Raw genomic sequence first — 21,695 nt, 5'->3', positions numbered from 1 at the left:
AAATCAATTGCCACTCCACTTCAGTACTGAGGGGGGTGCCGTCTTTTGGATGCAATGTTAAAGCCAGACATGGTCCAGGATTTTCCACTCCATTTTTCTTAAATGCAGATTCACAAGGAGAAAGTAGATTTTCGTGAGCTGTCCAAATCACATTTCACACCCACAAAAAAGCATGATTTAAATGTCCCCTCCCCCTGCCAGTGATGTAACGTGCTTCTCCACGTTGACTTCCGCACATTAGCATATACCATCAGGCTTCTAAGCCTGAATCTCCACCCCCACCCCATGAGAAAGTCCGAGCACGCCGGCTTGGGCAGATTGGTGTGAAACCCAGCTGGTCTCCCAAGACGTGCACCTGGTGAGCAGATCTCCCCGAGGAGCTCAGTTAAGTGCATCGCTCAGTGGGAAAGAGTGTCACGCCCGGGTACTACCAAGAGGCAGCTCAAGGAAGCAGTGCCCAGGCAGTGCGGGGGAAGATTGGATGGGGTGGGGGTTCAAGTGAACCGTTGAGCATTGGAGCCTCTTTAATAAATGGTGACCAGATCGTCAAAAAAACCACGTTGCTGGCAGGGCGGGCTGAACCAGAGTCTACCCCGTCAATGTGAAATCGTGGGACCGCACCCTGATTTTGTTTCCTCTATGTCCCAAACGATATGCCGCAGAAAGCCGCCGTTGGTACCGGCAGCTTCGACACTGCTTTACCCACATGCTATCGGTGAATTCTGATATTCAGGAAAATGCCATCCCCCGTCTGCCCTCTGGTGTAAAATTGCACCGCCACGATTACAAAGAGGAGAGGTGGGGGTGAGGGTTTTCCCAGGCGGTCAGGCCTGTAGGGGGTTCCCCAGGGCGGTCAGGCCTGTAGGGGGTTCCCCAGGGCGGTCAGGCCTGTTGGGGGTGGGATTCCCCAGGGCGATCAGGCTGGTTGGGGGTGGGGTTCTCCAGGATGGTCAGGCCTGTTGGGGGTTCCCCAGGCGGTCAGGCCTGTAGGGGGTTCCCCAGGGCGGTCAGGCCTGTTGGGGGTTCTCCAGGGCGGTCAGGCCTGTTGGGGGTGGGGTTCCCCAGGGCGGTCAGGCCTGTTGGGGCTTCTCCAGGGCGGTCAGGCTTGTTGGGGGTGGGGTTCCACAGGGCGGTCAGGCCTGTTGGGGGTGGGGTTCCACAGGGCGGTCAGGCCTGTTGGGGGTGGGGTTCCCCAGGGTGGTCAGGCCTGTTGGGGCTTCTCCAGGGCGGTCAGGCTTGTTGGGGGTGGGGTTCCACAGGGCGGTCAGGCCTGTTGGGGGTTCCCCAGGGCGGTCAGGCCTGTTGGGGGTTCCCCAGGGTGGTCAGGCCTGTTGGCGGTACCCCAGGGCGGTCAGGCCTGTTGGGGGTTCCCCAGGGCGGTCAGGCCTGTTGGGGGTTCCCCAGGGTGGTCAGGCCTGTTGGGGGTTCCCCAGGGCGGTCAGGCCTGTTGGCGGTACCCCAGGGCGGTCAGGCCTGTTGGGGGTTCCCCAGGGTGGTCAGGCCTGTTGGGGGTTCCCCAGGGCGGTCAGGCTTGTTGGGGGTTCCCCAGGGCGGTCAGGCCTGTTGGGGGTTCCCCAGGGCGGTCAGGCCTGTTGGCGGAACCCCAGGGTGGTCAGGCCTGTTGGGGGTTCTCCAGGGCGGTCAGGCCTGTTGGCGGAACCCCAGGGCGGTCAGGCCTGTTGGGGGTTCTCCAGGGCGGTCAGGCCTGTTGGGGGTGGGGTTCTCCAGGGTGGTCAGGCCTGTTGGGGGTGGGGTTCTCCAGGGTGGTCAGGCCTGTTGGGGGCTCTCCAGGGTGGTCAGGCCTGTTGAGGGTGGGGTTCCCCGGGGCGGTCAGGCCTGTTGAGGGTGGGGTTCCCCAGGGCGGTCAGGCCTGTTGGGGGTGGGGTTCCACAGGGCGGTCAGGCCTGTTGGGGGTTCTCCAGGGCAGTCAGGCCTGTTGGGGGTTCTCCAGGGCAGTCAGGCCTGTTGGGGGTTCTCCAGGGCGGTCAGGCCTGTTGGGAGTTGGGTTCCCCAGGGCGGTCAGGCCTGTTGGGGGTGGGGTTCCCCAGGGTGGTCAGGCCTGTTGGGGGTTCTCCAGGGCAGTCAGGCCTGTTGGGGGTGGGGTTCCCCAGGGCGGTCAGGCCTGTTGGGGGTTCCCCAGGGCGGTCAGGCCTGTTGGGGGTTCTCCAGGGCGGTCAGGCCTGTTGGGGGTTGGGTTCCCCAGGGCGGTCAGGCCTGTTGGGGGTTGGGTTCCCCAGGGCGGTCAGGCCTGTTGGGGGTTGGGTTCCCCAGGCTGGTCAGGCCTGTTGGGGGTTCTCCAGGGCGGTCAGGCCTGTTGGGGGTGGGGTTCCCCAGGGCGGTCAGGCCTGTTCACTTGTTCAGCCTCAGCTGGGGGATTGCATCTAGTTCTGAACTTCACCATTTAGGAAGGAGCAAGATTCATGCGAATGGTTCCAGGAATGAGGAAGTTTACCAATGAGGACCCATTGGAGAAGTTAGATTTGTTTCCCTTTGAGAAAAGAAGGCGGAGAGTTGATTTCGTAGAGATTTTCAAACTCATGAGGGGGTCTGGGTGGAGTTTATCGGATGAAAGTGTTTCCATTGACGACAGGCTCCAGAACAAGAGGGCTTAGGTTTAAGGTGATGGGCAATGGAGATGTGAGGAAAACTATTTTCAGGTAGTGAGTGGTTAGGGTATGGAATGTGCTGCTTGAGAACATTGGTGGTGACAGGTTCAAATGAGGCTTCAAAAGGGAATTAGATGGCTATTTGAAGTGGGAAATGGTGCAGAATTATGGGTAGAAGGTGGGAGAATGGCACTAAATGAATTGCTCACTCGGAGAGCTAATGCAGACACGATGGGCTGAATGGCTTTCTTCTGCATTGCAACCATTGTGATTCTCCCGGTCAATATTTAACTACAGGGGTCAGTGTTCGGACCACAACTTTTCACATTAACAATCTGGAAAAAGGAACTGAAGGCACTGTTGCTAAGTTTGCAGATGTTACAAAGATATGCAGAAGGACAGGTAGTATTGAGGAAGCAGGTGGGGGCTGCAGAAGGACTTGGGACAGGCTTGGAGAGTGGGCAATGAAGTGGCAGATGGAATACAATGTGGAAAAGTGTGAGGTTATGCTGACATCCCATCCAGCATCTAAAAGTTTTGACTGGTTTCCAGATGGACCAGATGAACCCAGCATACCCGGCTGTATTGTGTTCAGCACCCACTTGTCTTCTTGTCTTCACTGGAGGAGGTGGTCACTTGGACGAGTAACCCAGAGACCTAATTAATGCGTTTGGGACCCAGGTTCAAATCCCACCAGCCTCCTGCCACTGCAGATGGTGAAATATGAATTCAATAAAAATCTGGAATTAAAAGTCCGATGATGACCATGAAACCATTGCCGATTGTGGTAAAACCCATCTTGGTTCACTAATGTCCTTTAGGGAAGGAAATCTGCCGTCCTTACCATGTGACTCCAGGTCCACAATAACGTGGTTGACTCTGAACTCTGGGCAATAAATGTGTGTCCCAGCCTGCGACACACACGTCCCATGAACAAACTTTTAAAAACACCCGCCCCTAAGGGGGGCTGTAAAAGTTAAGCCCCAAAGTATATGTGTAGATATATTTTATAAGGAATATTAAGGATAAATAATTTGACTTTTTATGTATTTCTAGCCAACAATTATTCATTTTCACTTATTTACATTGAAAGCTGCCAAATAACTCAGCAGTAATATATTCACAAAGTAGCAGATTTTACTGAATCTATTATTTATAAGGAATCATATTTGTCCTTAATATAAATAACAATAAAAAAATAATTACCACATTGTCCTTGCTGATCTCCATTGGCTGATCTGATTCAATCATATGGGCTGTATTGGATCGGAGGTGATATCTAAACACCAATTTTCCACCCTCAATGGTTAGAGCACAGCTCGCATTCTAAAACAAACAATAAACCTGGTTATAAATCACAACATTTAAATTTGATTCTGCAGATTCAGGCGACCAAAACCTTGGTCAAAGAGGTAGGGTTTTAAGAAGGGTGATCAAGGCAGAGAGATTTAGGGAGGGCATTTCGGAGCTCAAGGCTGAGGTGAAGTTGAATTAAATATGGAATTAAAAATCCTAATGATAACCATGAAACCACCGTTGATTGTTGTAAAAAAAATCCATCAGGTTCACTAATATCCTTTGTTACCTGGTTTGGCCTACATGTGTCTCCAGATCCACAGCGATGTGTTTGCTCTTATACGCCCCTCTGAAACGGCCCAGCAAGCAGCTCAGTTCAAGGGTAATTCGAGATGGGCAATAAATGCTCGCCCAGCCAGTTACATGCCACATCCCATGAATGAGTAAAAGAAATAGTGGATACGTAATGGGTAACATTGGAACAAAGAGAGATTGGAGAATTAAAGGAGGTTACAGAACCACGAAGTGTCGATGCCCTGAAGGATTTTGACAGGATGAGAATTTTCAAATCGAGGCTTTGCCACATCTGGAGCCCACGTAGTTGGAGAATGGACAGAAAATTTTTGGATGGGTTCAAGTTTTTTTCAAAGAATGAGGGTGAGGTTGGCATTTACTGCCCATCCTCGATTGTCTTTCAGAAGGAGACAGTGATCTGCTGTCTTCAATACAACTGAGCTGCTAGCTCGGGCAGTTCAGAGTCAACCTCATTGCTGTGGGTCGGGAATCACATGTAGGACATGATGTGTTATCCGTGTTGGTCTAACATCGACTGCAGCTGGATGCAGTAAAACGAGAAACAGGCTTCCGACACAGGAGATGGTCCAACACTGTTTTATTGAACCTGTTGATTGTTGTACATAATCTGCTGTGGGTTGACACTCTATTAACCTAACTGATAACCTCCTACTGGCTTGACCAGACTAGCACTCTACCACATGGTGATGATGTTCATTGGCCTGTGCTCTGCAACTATCTCCCTAGCCGTGTCCTGTGAGAGAGCACCAGCTCTTGGAAAGAGAACCCTACCCAAGGTCAACACCTCCACCCTATCCCCATAACCCAGTAACCCCACCCAACACTAAGGGCAATATTGGACACTAAGGGCAATTTATCATGGCCAATCCACCTAACCTGCACATCTTTGGACTGTGGGAGGAAACCGGAGCACCCGGAGGAAACCCACGCACAAACGGGGAGGATGTGCAGACTTCGCACAGACAGTGACCCAAGCCGGAATCGAACCTGGGACCCTGGAGCTATGAAGCAATTGTGCTAAACACTATGCTACCGTGCTGCCCGATAGGACAGCGATGAAGAGACATTTCTTCACCGAGAGAGTGGTCGGCCTGTGGAATTCTTTACCACAGGAAGTAGTTGAGGCCAAAACATGTTTCCAAGGAGTTAGATATAGCTCTTGGGGCTAAAGGGATCAACGGTTATGGGGGGAAGATGGGGACAGGTTACTGAGTTGGATGATCAACCATGATCATAATAAATGGCGGAGCAGGCTCGAAGGGCCAAATGGTTTACTCCTGCTTCTATTTTCCATGTTTCTATATTAGCATGGATAGAAGATTAATTAACAGATAGAAATCAGAGAGCTGGAACAAACAGGGCTTTCTCATGCTGGAAGGCAGTGAATGGTGGAATGCCACAAGGATTGGTACTTGGGCCTCACCTATTTATAGTCTATATTGATAACTTAAATGAAGAAATAGAAATAGATCTGGTCTGATCTCGTGAGGGGTAACGGCCATTGGGAGTCCCGGGTAGGCCTCTCCCGGGATGTATCGGCCGCGTCTCGCCCCGGTTCTGGCGGGATGCGGCTGGTAGATCGTGACCACAGACAGATTAAGTGAGTAGGTAACATGGTGGCAGATGAAACACGTTTTAGAGAAGCGTGATGTTATTCACTTTAGCCGTCAGAATAGAAAAGCAGAATGTTTTTTTAAAGGGGGCAAACCTTTTACGTGCTGATTTTCAAATAGATTTGGGTGTGTTCATACAAAGAATGCAGGACGTTCGCATGCAGGTGCAACAAACAATTTGGAACAAAAATGACATGTTGGCCTTTTTTGCAAGGAGGTTGAAGCAGGAGGAAAGAAGTCTTGCTACAATTGTACAGGGTTTTGGTGAAGACCACCTCTGGAATACAGTGCAGTTTTGGTCTCCACACAGGATATATTTGAGGCGATACAGCAAAGCTTCACCAGATTGATACGTGGGATGAGGGGGTTGTCCTATGATGAGAGGCTGAGTGAATTGGGTTCAGGTTCTCTGAAGTTCAGAATGGTCTCATTGAAACCCACAAAATTCTGTCAGGGCTCGGTAGGTTAACGCTGAGAGACTGTTTCCATTGGTCGGGGAATCTAAAACACAGGGACACAGTGTCAGGGTAAGGGACAGTCATTTAGATGAGGAGAAAATAGTTCACTCAAAGGGTTGTGAATCTTTGGAATTCTCTACCCCAGGGTGTTGTGGAAGCTCCCTTGCTGAATTCACTTAAGGCTGGAAAAGACAGATTTGTGGTATCTCCAGGAATTAAGGGATCTGGGGAATAGGTGGGAAAATGGAGAAGAACAGCCATGATAGTATTGAATTGCAGAGCAGGTTCGATGAGCCTCTTTGTGTTCTATGAGAGATTACCTCCCAGCCATCAACCAGATACTGGGGTGTAGTTGTGCCATGTTCTAAATATCAACAAGGGAGGTGGCACATATTCGCACGGTACCTCGGTGTGATACGGGAAGAAATGGAACATAATTGATGTATGCACCTATCATAGAATCATAGAATACCTGCAGGGCAGTAGGAGACCTTTTGGCCCATCGGGTCAGCATCAACCCTATGAAAGAGCACCCTACCCAGGCCCACTACCGTGCCTCACCCCTGTAATCCCACCTAACATTTAGACAATAAAGGGCAATTTATCACAGTCAATCCACCTAACCTGCACATCTTTGGACTGTGGGAGGAGACCTGAGCACTGGGAGGAAACCCACGCAGACACGGGGAGAACGTGCAGACTCTACACCGTCACCCGAGGTCAGAATTGAACCTGGGTCCCTGGTGCTGTGAGACAGCAGTGCTATCCACCAGGGTTAGCCCCTTCTCAGTTTATGAGCTCCAAAATGGCCAAATAATTAGTGGTACTGAGGGACGTTAGCACAACGTTGACATGAATGAAAATGAAATGAAAATCGCTTATTGTCACGAGTAGGCTTCAATGAAGTTACTGTGAAAAGCCCCTAGTCGCCACATTCCGGCGCCTGTCCGGGGAGGCTGGTACGGGAACATTGACATTGACATTGTAGACAAGACAAAAAAAACCCCAGAATATTTTACCTTGCTCTCCAAATATAAAAGGACTGCATTTTTGCTGGAAATTTGAATGTTTTGATCAATTGTTATTCCGACTGGATTTCTGAGGAAATCAATTAATGCATGTCCAGTTCCATCAAAATAGAAACTATCTTTTCCTGGCTCCTTATTTGGCTTATATCTGTAAAAGAAAGAAATGTAGACAGTTTGAGTTCAGGTTAAACTAACCATTACAGTCAAAATTACTGCTGTTGTACGAAAACACTGAAAGCCTGCTCTGAATTCCCTACACCAATGGGATTGGAGTCACATTCATGTCCTTTTTCAAAATTTGTTCATGGAACATGGGCGTCGCAGGCTGTGGCAGCAATTATTGCTCATCCCTAATTGCCCTTGAGGGGCAGTTAATCACATTGCTGTGGGTCTGGAGTCACATGTAGGCCAGACCAGGTAAGGACATTAGTGAGCCAGATGGGTTTTTATGACAATCGTCAATGGTCATCATTAGATTTTAAATTCCAGATTTTTATTTAATTCAAATTTCACCACCTGCCCTGGAGGGATTCGAACCTGGGTCCCCAGGGCTGTTGAGCTGCTCGCAGGAAAATACTTTTCACTGTACCTCGGTACACGTAACAATAAACAAAATCCAATCCAAATTATCCTGGATCTCTGGTTTACTAGTCCAGTGACAATACCACTATGCCACCGCCTCCCCACTGCCAATTGAAATGCCAATCAATGAAGATGAACATCTTGCCAAGGTCATCCCCACCCCCACTACTGGCCTTCAAACAACCGCGCAACCTCAAACAAACCATTGTTTGCAGCAAACTACCCAGCCTTCAGAACAGCGACCACGACACCACACAACCCTGCCAGGGCAATCTCTACAAGACGTGCCAGATCATCGACTCGGATACCACCATTACACGTGGAAACACCAGGTACGCGGCACATACTCATGCGACTCGACCAATGCTGTGTACCTCATACGCTGCAGGAAAGGATGTCCCGAAGCGTGGTACATTGGCGAGACCATGCAGACACTGCGACAACGGATGAACGGACATCGCGCGACAATCGCCAGACAGGAATTAACCCTTCTAGTCGGGGAATACTTCAGCAGTCAAGGGCGTTCAGCCTCTGATCTCCGAGTAAGCGTTCTCCAAGGCGGTCTTCAGGACGCACGACAACGCAGAATCGCCGAGCAGAAACTGATAGCCAAGTTCCGCACGCATGAGTACGGCCTGAACCGGGATCTTGGATTCATGTCGCATTACATTCACCCCCCACCATCTGGCCTGGATTTGCAAAATCCTACCAACTGTCCTGGCTTGAGACAATTCACACCTCTTTAACCTGTGATAACCCCTCTCTCTGGATCTGTAATGATTTGATTACCCGCAAATGCTCGCATTCCAAGCATTGCCTGGCATCTCTGACTTTGTCTATATAAATGTTTCTGGAACATACCTCTCCATTCACCTGAGGAAGGAGCAGTGCTAAGAAAGCTAGTGTTTGAAACAAACCTGTTGGACTTTAACCTGGTGCTGTATGACTTCTTACTGAGCCAATTGAAGTGGCCTGTGTTAGGCAGTGTGATTCAGCCTCTCCAAATGCTGGCAAAAACATTGTGTGATTCAGTTCTCTTTCCTCTGAATCAGTAAGCTATGGATGCAGGTCCCACTCCAGAGACCTGGCTAGATAATCAAGACTGACAGGTGCCGAGGAAGACTCTACTATACCTGCCCAAAATGGACTATGTAAATGCAACACTTTTAAAAAGCTGAACATGAAATATGTATTTTTAAATATCCTCCATATGCCATACAGTGTTAACTGCTCCATACCTTTCACATGGTCTGTTTTCTGTAGTATTGATGTTGAATATTTTTTCAAAGTTATATAAACTAATCAGTTTCTCATTCAAGATGCCGAGTTCAATGCAACCCTTATATTGGGGATAATTTAAGGTCGGTGGAGGCTGGAGAGAAAAGGCACACAATTAAAACAATCTTGTTTATCAAGTTAAATGCTTATTTAAAATTCTTTGAAATTCAAGGTTCATATGAGCGTTGCTACATTACATGCTTTCCCCTTGAGGATTACCTGTTAATGGTGCTACTGATTGCTTCACTGCATTGAATTTGCAGGGCAATCAGCCCAATTGGTCAATCTTACCTCTCACACCAACACTGGGTTTGAACTATTTACGCACCATGCAACCTCGGTGCTGAAAGATGGCACATCAGAGGCATTCAGCTGGATAATGGCTATGCTGATCAAATCATTTATATCCCATAAACAGGACTAAGGCCATCACTGAAAAGTGCTCAGTCTACTTCAGATTAAGAAGTCTTACAACACCAGGTTAAAGTTCAACCAGTTGGTTTGGAATCACTAGCTTTCAGAGCGCAGCTCCTTCATCAGATGCGTGAAGAGGTAGGTTATACAAACATATATCGACAAAGCCAATGATGCAAGATGATAAGGTTTTGCGTTTGATAAGGTTCCCCATGGTCGGCCCATGAAGAAAGTAAGGAGGTGTGCGAGAGAGGGAAATTTGGCCAATTGGATAAGTAACTGGCTATCACATAGAAGACAGAGGGTGGTGGTGGTGGATGGAAAATTTTCAGACTGGAGGCCAGTTACCAGAGGTGTACCACAGGGATCAGTGCTGGGTCCTCTGCTATTTGTGATCTTTATAAATGACTTGGAGGGTGGGTCAGTAAATTTGCTGATGACACCAAGATTGGTGGAGTAGTGGATGAGGTGGAGGGCTGTTGTAGGCTGCAAAGAGACATTGATAGGATGCAGAGCTGGGCCGGAAAATGGCAGATGGAGTTTAACCCTGATAAGTGCAAGGTGATTCATTTTGGTAGGACAAATTTGAATGCGGATTACAGGGTCAACGGCAGGGTTCTGAGGAACGTGGAGGAACAGAGAGATCTTGGACGAAAGGGAAAATGCTGGAAAATCTCAGCAAGTCTGGCAGCATCTATAGGGAGAGAAAAGAGATAACGTTTCGAGTCCGATGACTCTGTCAAAGCTTTGACAAAGAGTCATCGGACTCAAAACGTTAGCTCTTTTCTCTCCCTATAGATGCTGCCAGACTTGCTGAGATTTTCCAGCATTTTCCCTTTCGTTTCAGATTCCAGCATCCGCAGTAATTTGCTTTTATAGAGAGATCTTGGAGTTCATGTCCACAAATTTCTGAAGGTTGCCACTCAAGTGGATAGAGCCGTGAAGAAGGCCTATAGTGTGTTAGCGTTTATTAACAGGGGGCCTGAGTTTAAGAGCCATGGGATTATGCTGCAACTGTACAAGACCCTGGTGAGACCACATTTGGAGTATTGTGTGCAGTTCTGGTCACCTCACTACAGGAAGGATGTGGAAACATTGGAAAGGGTGCAAAGGAGGTTTACTAGGATGCTGCCTGGTTTGAAGGATAGGGCTTATGAGGAAAGGTTGAGGGAGCTAGTGCTTTTCTCATGAAAAATGAAAAATGAAATGAAAATCGCTTATTGTCACGAGTAGGCTTCAAATGAAGTTACTGTGAAAAGTCCCTAGTCGCCACATTCCGGCGCCTGTTCGGGGAGGCTGGTACGGGAATCGAACCGTGCCAGCTTGCCTTGGTCTCCCTTCAAAGCCAGCGATTAGCCCAGTGAGCTAAACAGCCCCTCATTGGAGCGAAGGAGGATGAGAGGTGACTTAACAGTGGTTTATAAGGTGATGAGGGGGATAGATAGAGTGGAGGTTCAGAGACTATTTCCTCGGGTGGATGTAGCTGATACAAGGGGGCATAACTATAAGGTTCGGGGAGGGAGATATAGGAGGGATGTCTGAGGTAGGTTCTTTACTCAGAGAGTGGTTAGGGTGTGGAATGGACTGCTTGCTGTGATAGTGGAGTCGGACACTTTAGGAACTTTCAAGCTGTTATTGGATAGGCACATGGAGCACACCAGAATGACAGGGAGTGGGATAGCTTGATCTTGGTTTCGGACAAAGCTCGGCACAACATCGAGGGCCGAAGGGCCTGTTCTGTGCTGTTCTATGTTCTATGATTATTGGCTTTGTCTATATTTGTGTTTGTGGAACCCACCTCTTCACTCACCTGATGAAGGACCTAGCCTCCGAAAGCTAGTGTTTCTAAACAAACCTGTTGTACTTTCACTTGGGGTTGTATGACATCTTACTGTGTTCACCCCAGTTCAACGCCGGCATCTCCACAGCATGGCTACTTCAGATTAGGTAAGGAATCTCAAAAGCTTGAACTAGAGGTGAAGTTTGCCATTTCACACTTACTGTGCAACACCAGTGGTATTCTCCACTAACTGGATGCTGCCCTCAAGCTAAAAATGTGTTTGGATAATGTGGTATATGAAAGTGCCAGTGCAATGTCACATACATTGGCTGCATATCCCAATGACTGGCACATTGTATCAAATAGCTCATCGCTTCAGTTGTTTGGAACAGGCAGAGTTGCCTTCCACAATCATTCACTTCCTCCACCACCTATGAACAGTGGCAGCTGTGTGTACCATCTACAAGACGCACTGCAGGAACTCACCAAGGGCAGCACGGTAGCACAAGTGGATCGCACTGTGGCTTCACAGCGCCAGGGCAGCACAGTAGCTCAAGTGGATCGCATTGTGGCTTCACAGCGCCAGGGTAGCACAGTAGCTCAAGTGGATTGCACTGTGGCTTCACAGTGCCAGGATCCCAGGTTCAATTCCCCACTGGGTCACTGTCTGTGGGGAGTCTGCACGTTCTCCCCGTGTCTGCGTGGGTTTCTTCCGGGTGCTCCGGTTTCCTCCCACAGTCCAAAGACGTGCAGGAGAGGTAGATTGGCCATGATAAATTGCCCTTCGTGACCAAAACGGTTAGGAGGGGTTTTGGGTCACGGGGATAGGGTGGAAGTGAAGGCTTAAGTGGGTCGGTGCAGACTCGATGGGCTGAATGGCCTCCTTCTGCACTGTATGTTTTATGCTCTAAGGTTCCTTAGACAGCTACCATCTGTAAGGCCAAAAGCAGCAGATACCTGGTAACCCCATCACCTGGAGGTTCTGCTCCAAGACCCTCACCATCCTGACTTGGAAATATATTATAATTCCTTCACTGTGGCTGGGACAAAATCTATGGAACTCCTTCCCTAAATACACTGTGGGTGTCTACACCTCAGTGGCTGCAGCGGTTCAAGAAGGTGGCTCATCACCACCTTCTGAAGGAGAACTAGGGATGGGCAACAAATGTTGGCCGAACCAACAATGACCACATCCCATAAATGAATGGAAAAGGAGTACTGACTGTGCTTAACCAGTCAATGCTTGCAAAACCCAGAACATGATGCTTGACATTAGATGTGATTCCGTAATTGGACAGCACTTGCTGAACAACCCCAAGTGCACTAAGAATTGCAACCAACTTAAGATAATCAGTTGAGCTCACAATGTGGATCACTTAGGTTGCTAAAAGCTATATCTATTCATCAGCCCTGTCCTCTCCATGCAGATTGGACAGGCAATGCGCCTTTTTCAGTTATACAAAAGTATGAGGGATAACTGGTCTCTCATGGCAACACTTTGATTATCTACTTGCCAACCAATCAGCCCCTTTTTCCCATGCAGAACTGTTGTTCTTTTTTAAATTTGTTTCTTTTTGTGCCTGTCTGTTCCAATGCGTGAAATAATGAAAAGCTTCAAAACCATGTCTCTTTTCCCAACCATCCTCAAACGTTCTGTATCACTGAGTAACTAATTGCAAATTTCAAAACTGAAATTGAAGAATTTTGTTCTGGGTACATCATAGAGAGTACTGGGATAAGGAATGATGATACCGATCAGCCATGATCTAATTGAATGGTGGCACAGGCTCTCGAGGCTAGCAGAGAGAGCGAGTCTAAAATTAGCAATGTTAAATATCAGTTCAATAAATGATTCATGAAAAATTATTTTCCTCAGACAACCTCTGATGGAGCAGTTGAGATGAATAATATAGAATCATAGAATCCCTACAGTGCAGAAGGAGGCCATTCAGCCCATTGAGCCTGCACTGGCCTTCTGAAAGAACACCCCACCCAAGATCACTCCCCAGCCCTATCCCAATAACCCCTTAACCTCACCTACACATCTTTTTAGATACTAAGGGGCAATTTATCATGGCCAATCCACCTAACCTGCAGACTATGGGGGGAAACCGGAGCACCCGGTGGAAACCCATGCAGACATGGGGAGAAAGTGCAGACTCCGCACAGACAGTGACCCAAGGCCGGAAATGAACTCGGGTCCCTGGTGCTGTGAGGCAGCAGTGCTAACCACTGTGCCACCTATACAATATAGAGGCATTTAAGGCGTAGCTAGATATGTACATGAGAGAGACCAATCAATATGTTGATGGAATCTGATGAATTCACTTGAAAGGAAACTTCATTGGAGCATAAACAGTGGCATAGGGTAATTTAGCTGATTGGCCTTTTTCTATACTGTACATTCTATGCAATTTAATGTGATTCTATGCAATGTTCTGGAGCGGTTCTTGTATTCTTAATCTTTAAATAAAGAACGTATAAATTGCTGATATTTACCGTAAAACTGGAGGGAAATCCTCCAACATAGAAGACTGTATTTTTTGGATCAAGATTAAGTAGAACATCATCCCCGCTTCCGATTCCTCTTTTCCAGTTGTTGTTGACATATTTTCCAATTTTCGTATCGACTTGGCTGTAGTTTACGCTGCTGTACTGCAGGATCCTGGAGCAGAGAAGTTTCCATAAAACACAGGACCTCATATGAAGAGTTTACAAATTACCTGTCGATTCAACTGCACAAGCTGGTTTAGCTCACTGGGCTAAATCGCTGGCTTTTAAAGCAGACCAAGCAGGCCAGCAGCACAGTTCGATTCCCGTCCCAGCCTCCCCGGACAGGCGCCGGAATGTGGGGACTAGGGGCTTTTCACAGTAACTTCACTGAAGCCCACTCGTGACAATAAGCGATTTTCATTTTCATTTCATTTCATTTTGGAGTGTGACATCTTGGCAATGGATGCTATTAGGGGTTTGTAAACCAGAACAATCTAAGTTTCTGCCAGAGGTTATATATGCATCACAGAGCTTTGAGAGCCAAATAAAGTTGAAATCTTTAAGGTACATTCATACCTCACTCCTACACCTCCCACACGGGGGCAGACAAAATAAAGCAGGTCAGCTAGCCCGCTGACTTCCCGCCTACTCCACCCCATCACCCATATTAGGATCTGTTTTGGGGCCACTGCTGTTTGTAATTTTTATAAATGACCTGGAAGAGGGTGTAGAAGGATGGGTTAGTAAATTTGCAGATGACACGAAGGTCGGTGGAGTTGTGGATAGTGTTGAAGGATGTTATAGGATACAGAGAGACATAGATAAGCTGCAGAGCTGGGCTGAGAGGTGGCAGATGGAGTTTAATGCAGAAAAGTGTGAGGTGGTTCACTTTGGAAGGAGTAACAGGAATGCAGAGTGCTGGGCTAATGGCAAGATTCTTGGTAGTGTAGATGAACAGAGAGATCTCGGCATCCAGGTACATAAATCCCTGAAAGTTGCCACCCAGGTTAATAGGGCTGTTAAGAAGGCATACGGTGTGCTAGCCTTTATAAGCAGGGGGATTGAGTTTCGGAACCACAAGGTCATGCTGCAGCTGTACAAAACTCTGGTGCGGCCGCACCTGGAGTACTGCGTGCAGTTCTGGTCACCACATTATAGGAAGGATGTGGAAGCTTTGGAAAGGGTTCAGACGAGATTTACTAGGATGTTGCCTGGTATGGAGGGAAGGTCTTACGAGGAAAGGCTCAGGGAATTGAGGTTGTTTTCGTTAGAGAGGAGAAGGCTGAGAGGTGACTTAATAGAGACATATAAGATAGTCAGAGGGTTAGATAGGGTGGACAGTGAGAGTCTTTTTCCTCGGATGGTGATGACCAACACGAGGGGACATAGCTTTAAATTGAGGGGTGAGAGATATAGGACAGATGTCAGAGGCAGTTTCTTTACTCAGAGAGTAGTAGGGGTGTGGAACGCCTTGCCTGCAACAGTAGTAGACTCGCCAACTTTAAGGGCATTTAAGTGGTCACTGGATAGACATATGGATGAAAATGGAATAGTGTAGGTCAGAGAGGCTTCAGATGGTTTCACAGGTTGGCGCAACATCGAGGGCCGAAGGGCCCGTACTGCGCTGTAGTGTTCTATGTTCTATGTTCTATATTACCGGGGGGGGGGGGGGGGGGGGGGGGGGTGTAAGGCATCAGGCAGCCTGTCTGCCCTTCGACCAACTTGAGGCCATTAAGTAGACAATTAACTGCCATTTAATTGCCACCTCCATCTCAATTTACATCCGCAGGGGACAGTTAGCAGTCCAGAAGCTTTGACAGAGTAGATGACAAAGGCTGGGACCTAAGTAATTGAAGGGAATTCAACATTTTGAAAGATAGGAAGACCCCTCTGACTGCAGTAGAGAGGGATCTGGGTGTCCTTGTACATGAAACACAAAATGTTAGCATGCATGTGCAGCAAGTAATTAGAAAGGCAAATGGAATGCTGGCCTTTATTGCCAGGGGAAGGAGTATAAAGGTAAGGAGGTCTTGCTACATTAAGGAGGTCTTGCTACAATTGTACCGAGCACTGGTGAGACCACACCTAGAATACTGCAGGCAATTTTGGTCTTCTCACTTAAGGAGACGTAACTGCAGGCAGTTTAGACCATGCTCATTAGGTTGATACCTGGGTTGAAGGACTTGTCTTATGAGGAAACGTTAAGCGGGTTGGGCCTATTACCCATTGAAGTTTAGAAGAATGAGAGATGATCTTATTGAAACATGTAAGATTCCAAGGGGATGAGGGTAAATTTCTTCTCTCAGAGTGTTGTTAGTCTTTAGAATTCTCTACCCCAGGGAGCAGTGAAGGCTGGAACATTGAATATCTTCAAGGCTGAGTTGGACACAATTTGATCTACGAGCGAGTCAAGAGTTCTGGGGTGCGACAAGTAGGAAAATGGTGTTTAAAGCCATAATCAGGTCAGTCACGATCTTCCTGAATGGCGGAGCAGGCCCAAGGGGCCAAATAACCTACTCCTGCTCCTATTTCTTTGTTGGGCATTGGGGAATAGGGAATGGAGTATATGCCTCTTCACCGGTATTTTCTGTAAGTGCGTCTAACAAAAGAACAGATTTACAACAAATGGTAACTTCACAAAAAAGTAAGTTAAGCCCAAACATTATGTTATAACCTGCCTGCTTACCATTGGCTGGGGACTAAGGACAATCCCACAATCCTATGGGAGTATGAACTTCCCCATTTGGGGGGGGGGGGGAGAAATCATTAGCAGAGTCCCTGCATAAATAGAGCTGGCCAGTTTGGAACCAGCAGAGAGAGAGGAGTGAGCAGCAAGGGAAGTTGCTGCTGCTGCTGTTGTATATATATGTTATTGTAAATAAATGTTATTTCTTTGCATCCTGAAAACTCGTGCCGGATTCTTCGTGGCCCTCACAAAACATTACCTCTCAAATGTGATGCGGTCAAAGTTTGTGTCATTGACTGTATTTTCGGAGACTATCTTCACTTCTTGATTTCCCAGTTTATGGACAGTAACCAGTTTCTCATCCTGCAATACCATACCCAGGTATTCCTTGGAATTCTGATGCAAAAGAAAAATTATTTGTACAAAACGTTAGATGACCTACTTAATATTGTTCAGCTTGTAATCTTGTCAATGTACAAGATAAAATACTTACATCCTTGTTGCCTAGGTACAAAACAAACATGTTTTGAGGATCTTGCCTCCTGCGCCTCCCAGAGTCTCCACGGTGCACTTTCTTTGGCCGTTTGAGGTGAACCATTAGAGATGTATAAGCTTTCAAATGATCCAAATTGTCAGGAAGACGGACTGCAACACCAGAATTACCGTTGAATTTCATTGCCACATTTATCTACAACCACGGAGTGGAAAGGGAAAAGTTTTAGAAAACTACTCAATGAGAGAAAGTAAATTGCATTTCTGTCGCTCCTTTCACAACCTTAGGATGTCCAAAGTGCTTCATTGCCACAGAAGTATCGTTAGAAATGTGGTTGCCAATTTTCACACTGCATGGTCCCAAAACCAGCAACATGAGATTGACAAGTTCATGGGATTTTGATTGAAAGATCTATTTAAAAAAAAAAATCATTTAGGGTTAGGCCACCATTCTCCATCCCTAAATGCTCTTCAAATGGCGGTGGCGAGTTGCCTTCTTGAACTGCTGCAGTCCCGGAGTTGTAGGTACACTGTCCTGTTAGGGAGGGAATTTGACGCAGCAACAGTGAAGGAATGGCGATATATTGACAAGTCAGGATGGTGAATGACTTGAAGGGGAACCTCTAGGTGGTAGGTTTCCCGGGTATCTTCTGCTCTTGTCCTTCTAGATGGTGGTGGCCGTGGGTTTGAAAAGTGCTGCCTAAGGAACCTTGGCGAATTACTGTTGTCCATGTACTGATGGTACACACGGCTGCCACTGTGCGTCGGTGGTGGACAGAGTGAATGTCTGTGGATGGGGGGTGCCAATCAGGCGGGGCTGCTTTGTCCTGGGTGGTATCGAGCTTCTTGAGTGTTGTTGGAGCTGCACTCATCCAGGCAAGTGGAGAGTATTCCATTACACTCCTGACTTGTGCCTTTTGGATGGCGGACAGAAATTGGGGGTCAGGAGGTGGGTTACTCGCCGTAGGATTTGTAGCTTTGATCTGCTCTGGTAGCCACAGTATTAATATGGCTTCCAGTTCAGTTTCTGATCAATGGTAACCCCCAGGATATTGATGATGGGAAATGTGGTGATGTTAATGGCATTGAATGTCAAGAAGAGATGGGTTAGATTTTCTCTTGTTGGAGATGGTCATTGCCTGGCACTTGTGTGGCGCAAATGTTATTTGTCACTTGTCAATCCAAGCCTGGGTATTGTCCAGGTCTTGCTGCATTTGGACATGGATTGCTTCAGTGTCTGAGGAGTTGAAAATGGCGCTGAACATTGTGCAGTTATCCACAAACATCCCCACTTCTGAAATGAAATGAAAATCGCTTGTTGTCACAAGTAGGCTTCAAATGAAGTTACCGTGACAAGCCGCTAGTCGCCACATTCCAGCGCCTGGTCAGGGAGGCTGGTATGGGAAATGAACCCGCGCTGCTGGCCTGCCTTGGTCTGCTTTAAAAGCCAGCTCTTTAGTCCAGTGTGCGCAACCAGCCCCTCTGACCTTATGATGGATGGAAGGGCATTAATGAAGAAGCTGAAAATGGTTGGCCCGAGGAATCTACCCTGAGGAACTCCTGCAGTGATCTCCTGGAACTGAGATGATTAACTTCCAAACACCATAATCATCTTTTTTTGTGCCGGGTATGACTCCAACCAGCGGAGAGTACCCCCCTGATTGCCACTGACTCCAGTTTAGCTCGGGCTCCTAGATGCCATATTCGGTCAAATGCTGCCTTGATGTCTAAGGGTAGTCACTCTCACCTCACCTCTGGCATTCAGCTCTTTTGTCCATGTTTGAACCAAGGCTGTAACGATGTTAGCCGAGTGACCTGGCGTAACCCAAACTGAGCATCAATGAGCAGATTAAGGCTGAGTAAGTGCCGCTTGATAGCACTGCTGATTATTAAGAGTAGCCTGATGGGAATATTGACCAAGGACGCAGGGAAGAACTTTGCTGTTCTTCTTCAACATGGTCATGGGTTTTTTTCTTAATGCCATCTGAGAGGGCAAGGGTATAGAAATCACGAGTGTAAATGCAATTAAGATGAAATAGCCTTGATCTAACTGAATGGTACAGCACAGTGGGCTAAACAGCTGGCTTGTAATGCTGAACAAGGCCAGCAGTGCGGGTTCAATTCCTGTACCAGCCTCCCCGAACAGGCGCCAGAACATGGCGACTAGGGGCTTTTCACAGTAAGTTTATTGAAGCCTACTTGTGACAATAAGCGATTATTATTATATTATGGCAGAACAGGCCTCCTCCTGTTCCAATGCAGCTTTATTACTCTCAATTTCACATTTTACAACACAGAAAACCACCAGCTTACTGATAATATGTTATAATTCAAATAAATATCCAAGTACCGAGATTTTACATAAGAACATAAGAACTAGGAGCAGGAGTAGGCCATCTGGCCCCTCGAGCCTGCTCCGCCATTCAATGAGATCATGGCTGATCTTTTGTGGACTCAGCTCCACTTTCCGGCCCGAACACCATAACCCTTAATCCCTTTTTTCTTCAAAAAACTATCTATCTTTACCTTAAAAACATTTAATGAAGGAGCCTCAACTGCTTCACTGGGCAAGGAATTCCATAGATTCACAACCCTTTGGGTGAAGAAGTTCCTCCTAAACTCAGTCCTAAATTTTAAATTAAATTAAATTAAATTTTAAACTATTTAATATCACAAACCTTATTAGCAGCTTCTCTGGCCTGATTGATGAGCTCCCTGATGCGGCCTATATTTTTGGAGATGTTATTGACCGGCTGTATTTGACCCAAATCATTTAGCTTTTGCACAAGGCCTGGTAAGGTGCGAGTCAAATATGCTACTGTGAAAGAGAATAAATATCAAATGTTAATGGTTGCTGCCAATGTTTGTTAGCCTAGCAACCAAAAATATCATATCCGAATCCTACCGTGTAAATGATCACACTCCTGTGCGCTTTTTCCTCATAGTCCTGCAAGTCTTCAAGTGTTTGTTCAATTCCCTTTTGAGAGTTAGAATCTGCTTCTTTCGGCCTTCCAGGCCCTGCAACCCTGATCATAGCAGCTCACTGCACCAAGAGCTTTCTCACCACCTCTGGGCCTTTCACTAATTATCTTAAATCTTTTAGATTTCAGAGGGTTGTCCTACGATGGGAGGCTACGACGAGAGTAAATTGGGCTTATTCTGTAAAGTTTAGAAGAATGAGAAGCCTGAGTTCAGTTTGGCCCCACCAGGGGTCAGTGTTGGAGCCTTTGCTGTTTGTGCTTTATCTAAATGATTTAGACATTAATGTCGGCGGGTTAAGTTTGCGGATGATATGAAAATTGGTAGGGAGGTAAATAATGAGGATGATAGCCTTCGATTACAGGAGGATACAGAAGGCTGGTCAGATGGACTGATCAGTGGCCAATGGAGTTCAATCCAGATAAGGCTGAGGTGATGTACTTGAGCAGGACAAACAGCGCAAGGAAATACACGATAAACGGCAGGAGCCTGGGAAGCACCGAGGATCAGAGGCACATTGGTGGGCATGTACACCAGTCCCTTAAGGTAGCTGAGCAGGTGGAAACAGTGGTTAAGACACATGGGGCACGATTCTCCCAACGAGAGACTGAGTGCCAACGCCGGAGTGAAACCCGGAGCGTTTCACTCCGGCGTCGGAGGCCGCTCCTCGCCCCCTATTCTCTCCCCGCCCCCCCCCCCCCCACCTCCAGGGGGCTAGGAACGGGCGGTGCATGAATCCCGAACGCCCGGCCTTGATGCTTGCGTCAAAGCGGCGCGCCGGGAATGACGCGGCCGGCAACGCCAAAGTGACGTCAGCTGCGCATGCGCAGGTTGGCCGGCTCCAACCCGCACATGCGCGGTTGCTGTCTTCCCCTCCGCTGCCCCGCAAGACATGGCGGCTCGATCTTGCGGGGCGGCAGAGGGAAAAGAGTGCGTCGTTTACAGACGCTGGCCCGACAATCGGTGGGCACCGAATGCGGGCCAGGCATCTGCTGAGCACGCCCGTGGTGCTCGATCCCCCCTCCGCCCCCCACAGTCCCCACACTCACCTGTCGCACGCTGTTCACGCCGGCAGTGAACAGGTGTGGTTGGCGCCGGCGTGAACCGGTCGGGTTCGGCAGGCCGCTCGGCCCATCCGGGCCGGAGAATCGCCGGTGGCCGTGAGAAACAGCGAGTGGCGATTCTCTGAGCGGCCTGTCAAAAAACACGACACACCATTTTTGGGGGGGGGGGGGGGGTGGGAGAATCGCGGGGGGTGCCAGGGCAGCGTGGCGTGATTCGCCCGGCCCTCCCGCGATTCTCCCACCCAGCGTGGGAGTCCCACTTGCCATTATTAGCTGAGGCAGAAAGCTTAAGAGCAGGGAGGTTATGCTGGAACTGTATTTGGGGCAGCACGGTAGCACAAGTCGATAGCACTGTGGCTTCACAGCGCCAGGTTCGATTCCCCGCTGGGTCACTGTGCGGAGTCTGCACGTTCTCCCCGTGTGTGCGTGGGTTTCCTCCGGGTGCTCAGGTTTCCTCCCACAGTCCAAAGGCGTGTAGGTTAGGTGGATTGGCCATGATAAATTGCCCTTAGTGTCCAAAACAAGGGTAGGAGGGGTTATTGGGATTACGGGGATAGGGTGGAAGCGAGGGCTCAAGTAGGGCGGTGCAGACTCGATGGGCAAAATGGCCT

The 21,695-nt window shown here is 48.0% G+C and overlaps 1 protein-coding gene across 1 annotated transcript in view; it reads right to left on the bottom strand.

The window, feature by feature from the left end:
- The window catches only part of LOC119972898 (laminin subunit alpha-3-like), a 412,206-nt gene that overhangs the window by 40,595 nt on the left and 349,916 nt on the right, over positions 1 to 21,695 (bottom strand). The window contains 7 exon segments of the mRNA XM_038810443.1: positions 3,813 to 3,932; positions 7,308 to 7,464; positions 9,137 to 9,270; positions 13,870 to 14,035; positions 16,809 to 16,945; positions 17,043 to 17,237; positions 19,720 to 19,859. Of these exon segments, the coding sequence (XP_038666371.1) occupies positions 3,813 to 3,932; positions 7,308 to 7,464; positions 9,137 to 9,270; positions 13,870 to 14,035; positions 16,809 to 16,945; positions 17,043 to 17,237; positions 19,720 to 19,859 (1,049 nt within the window).

The sequence above is a fragment of the Scyliorhinus canicula genome, chromosome 10 (genome assembly GCF_902713615.1).
Source record: "Scyliorhinus canicula chromosome 10, sScyCan1.1, whole genome shotgun sequence".
Classification (NCBI taxonomy): domain Eukaryota; kingdom Metazoa; phylum Chordata; class Chondrichthyes; order Carcharhiniformes; family Scyliorhinidae; genus Scyliorhinus; species Scyliorhinus canicula.
The sequence above is the reverse complement of the archived record's forward strand: the minus strand, read 5'-3'. Positions and strand labels throughout refer to the sequence as shown.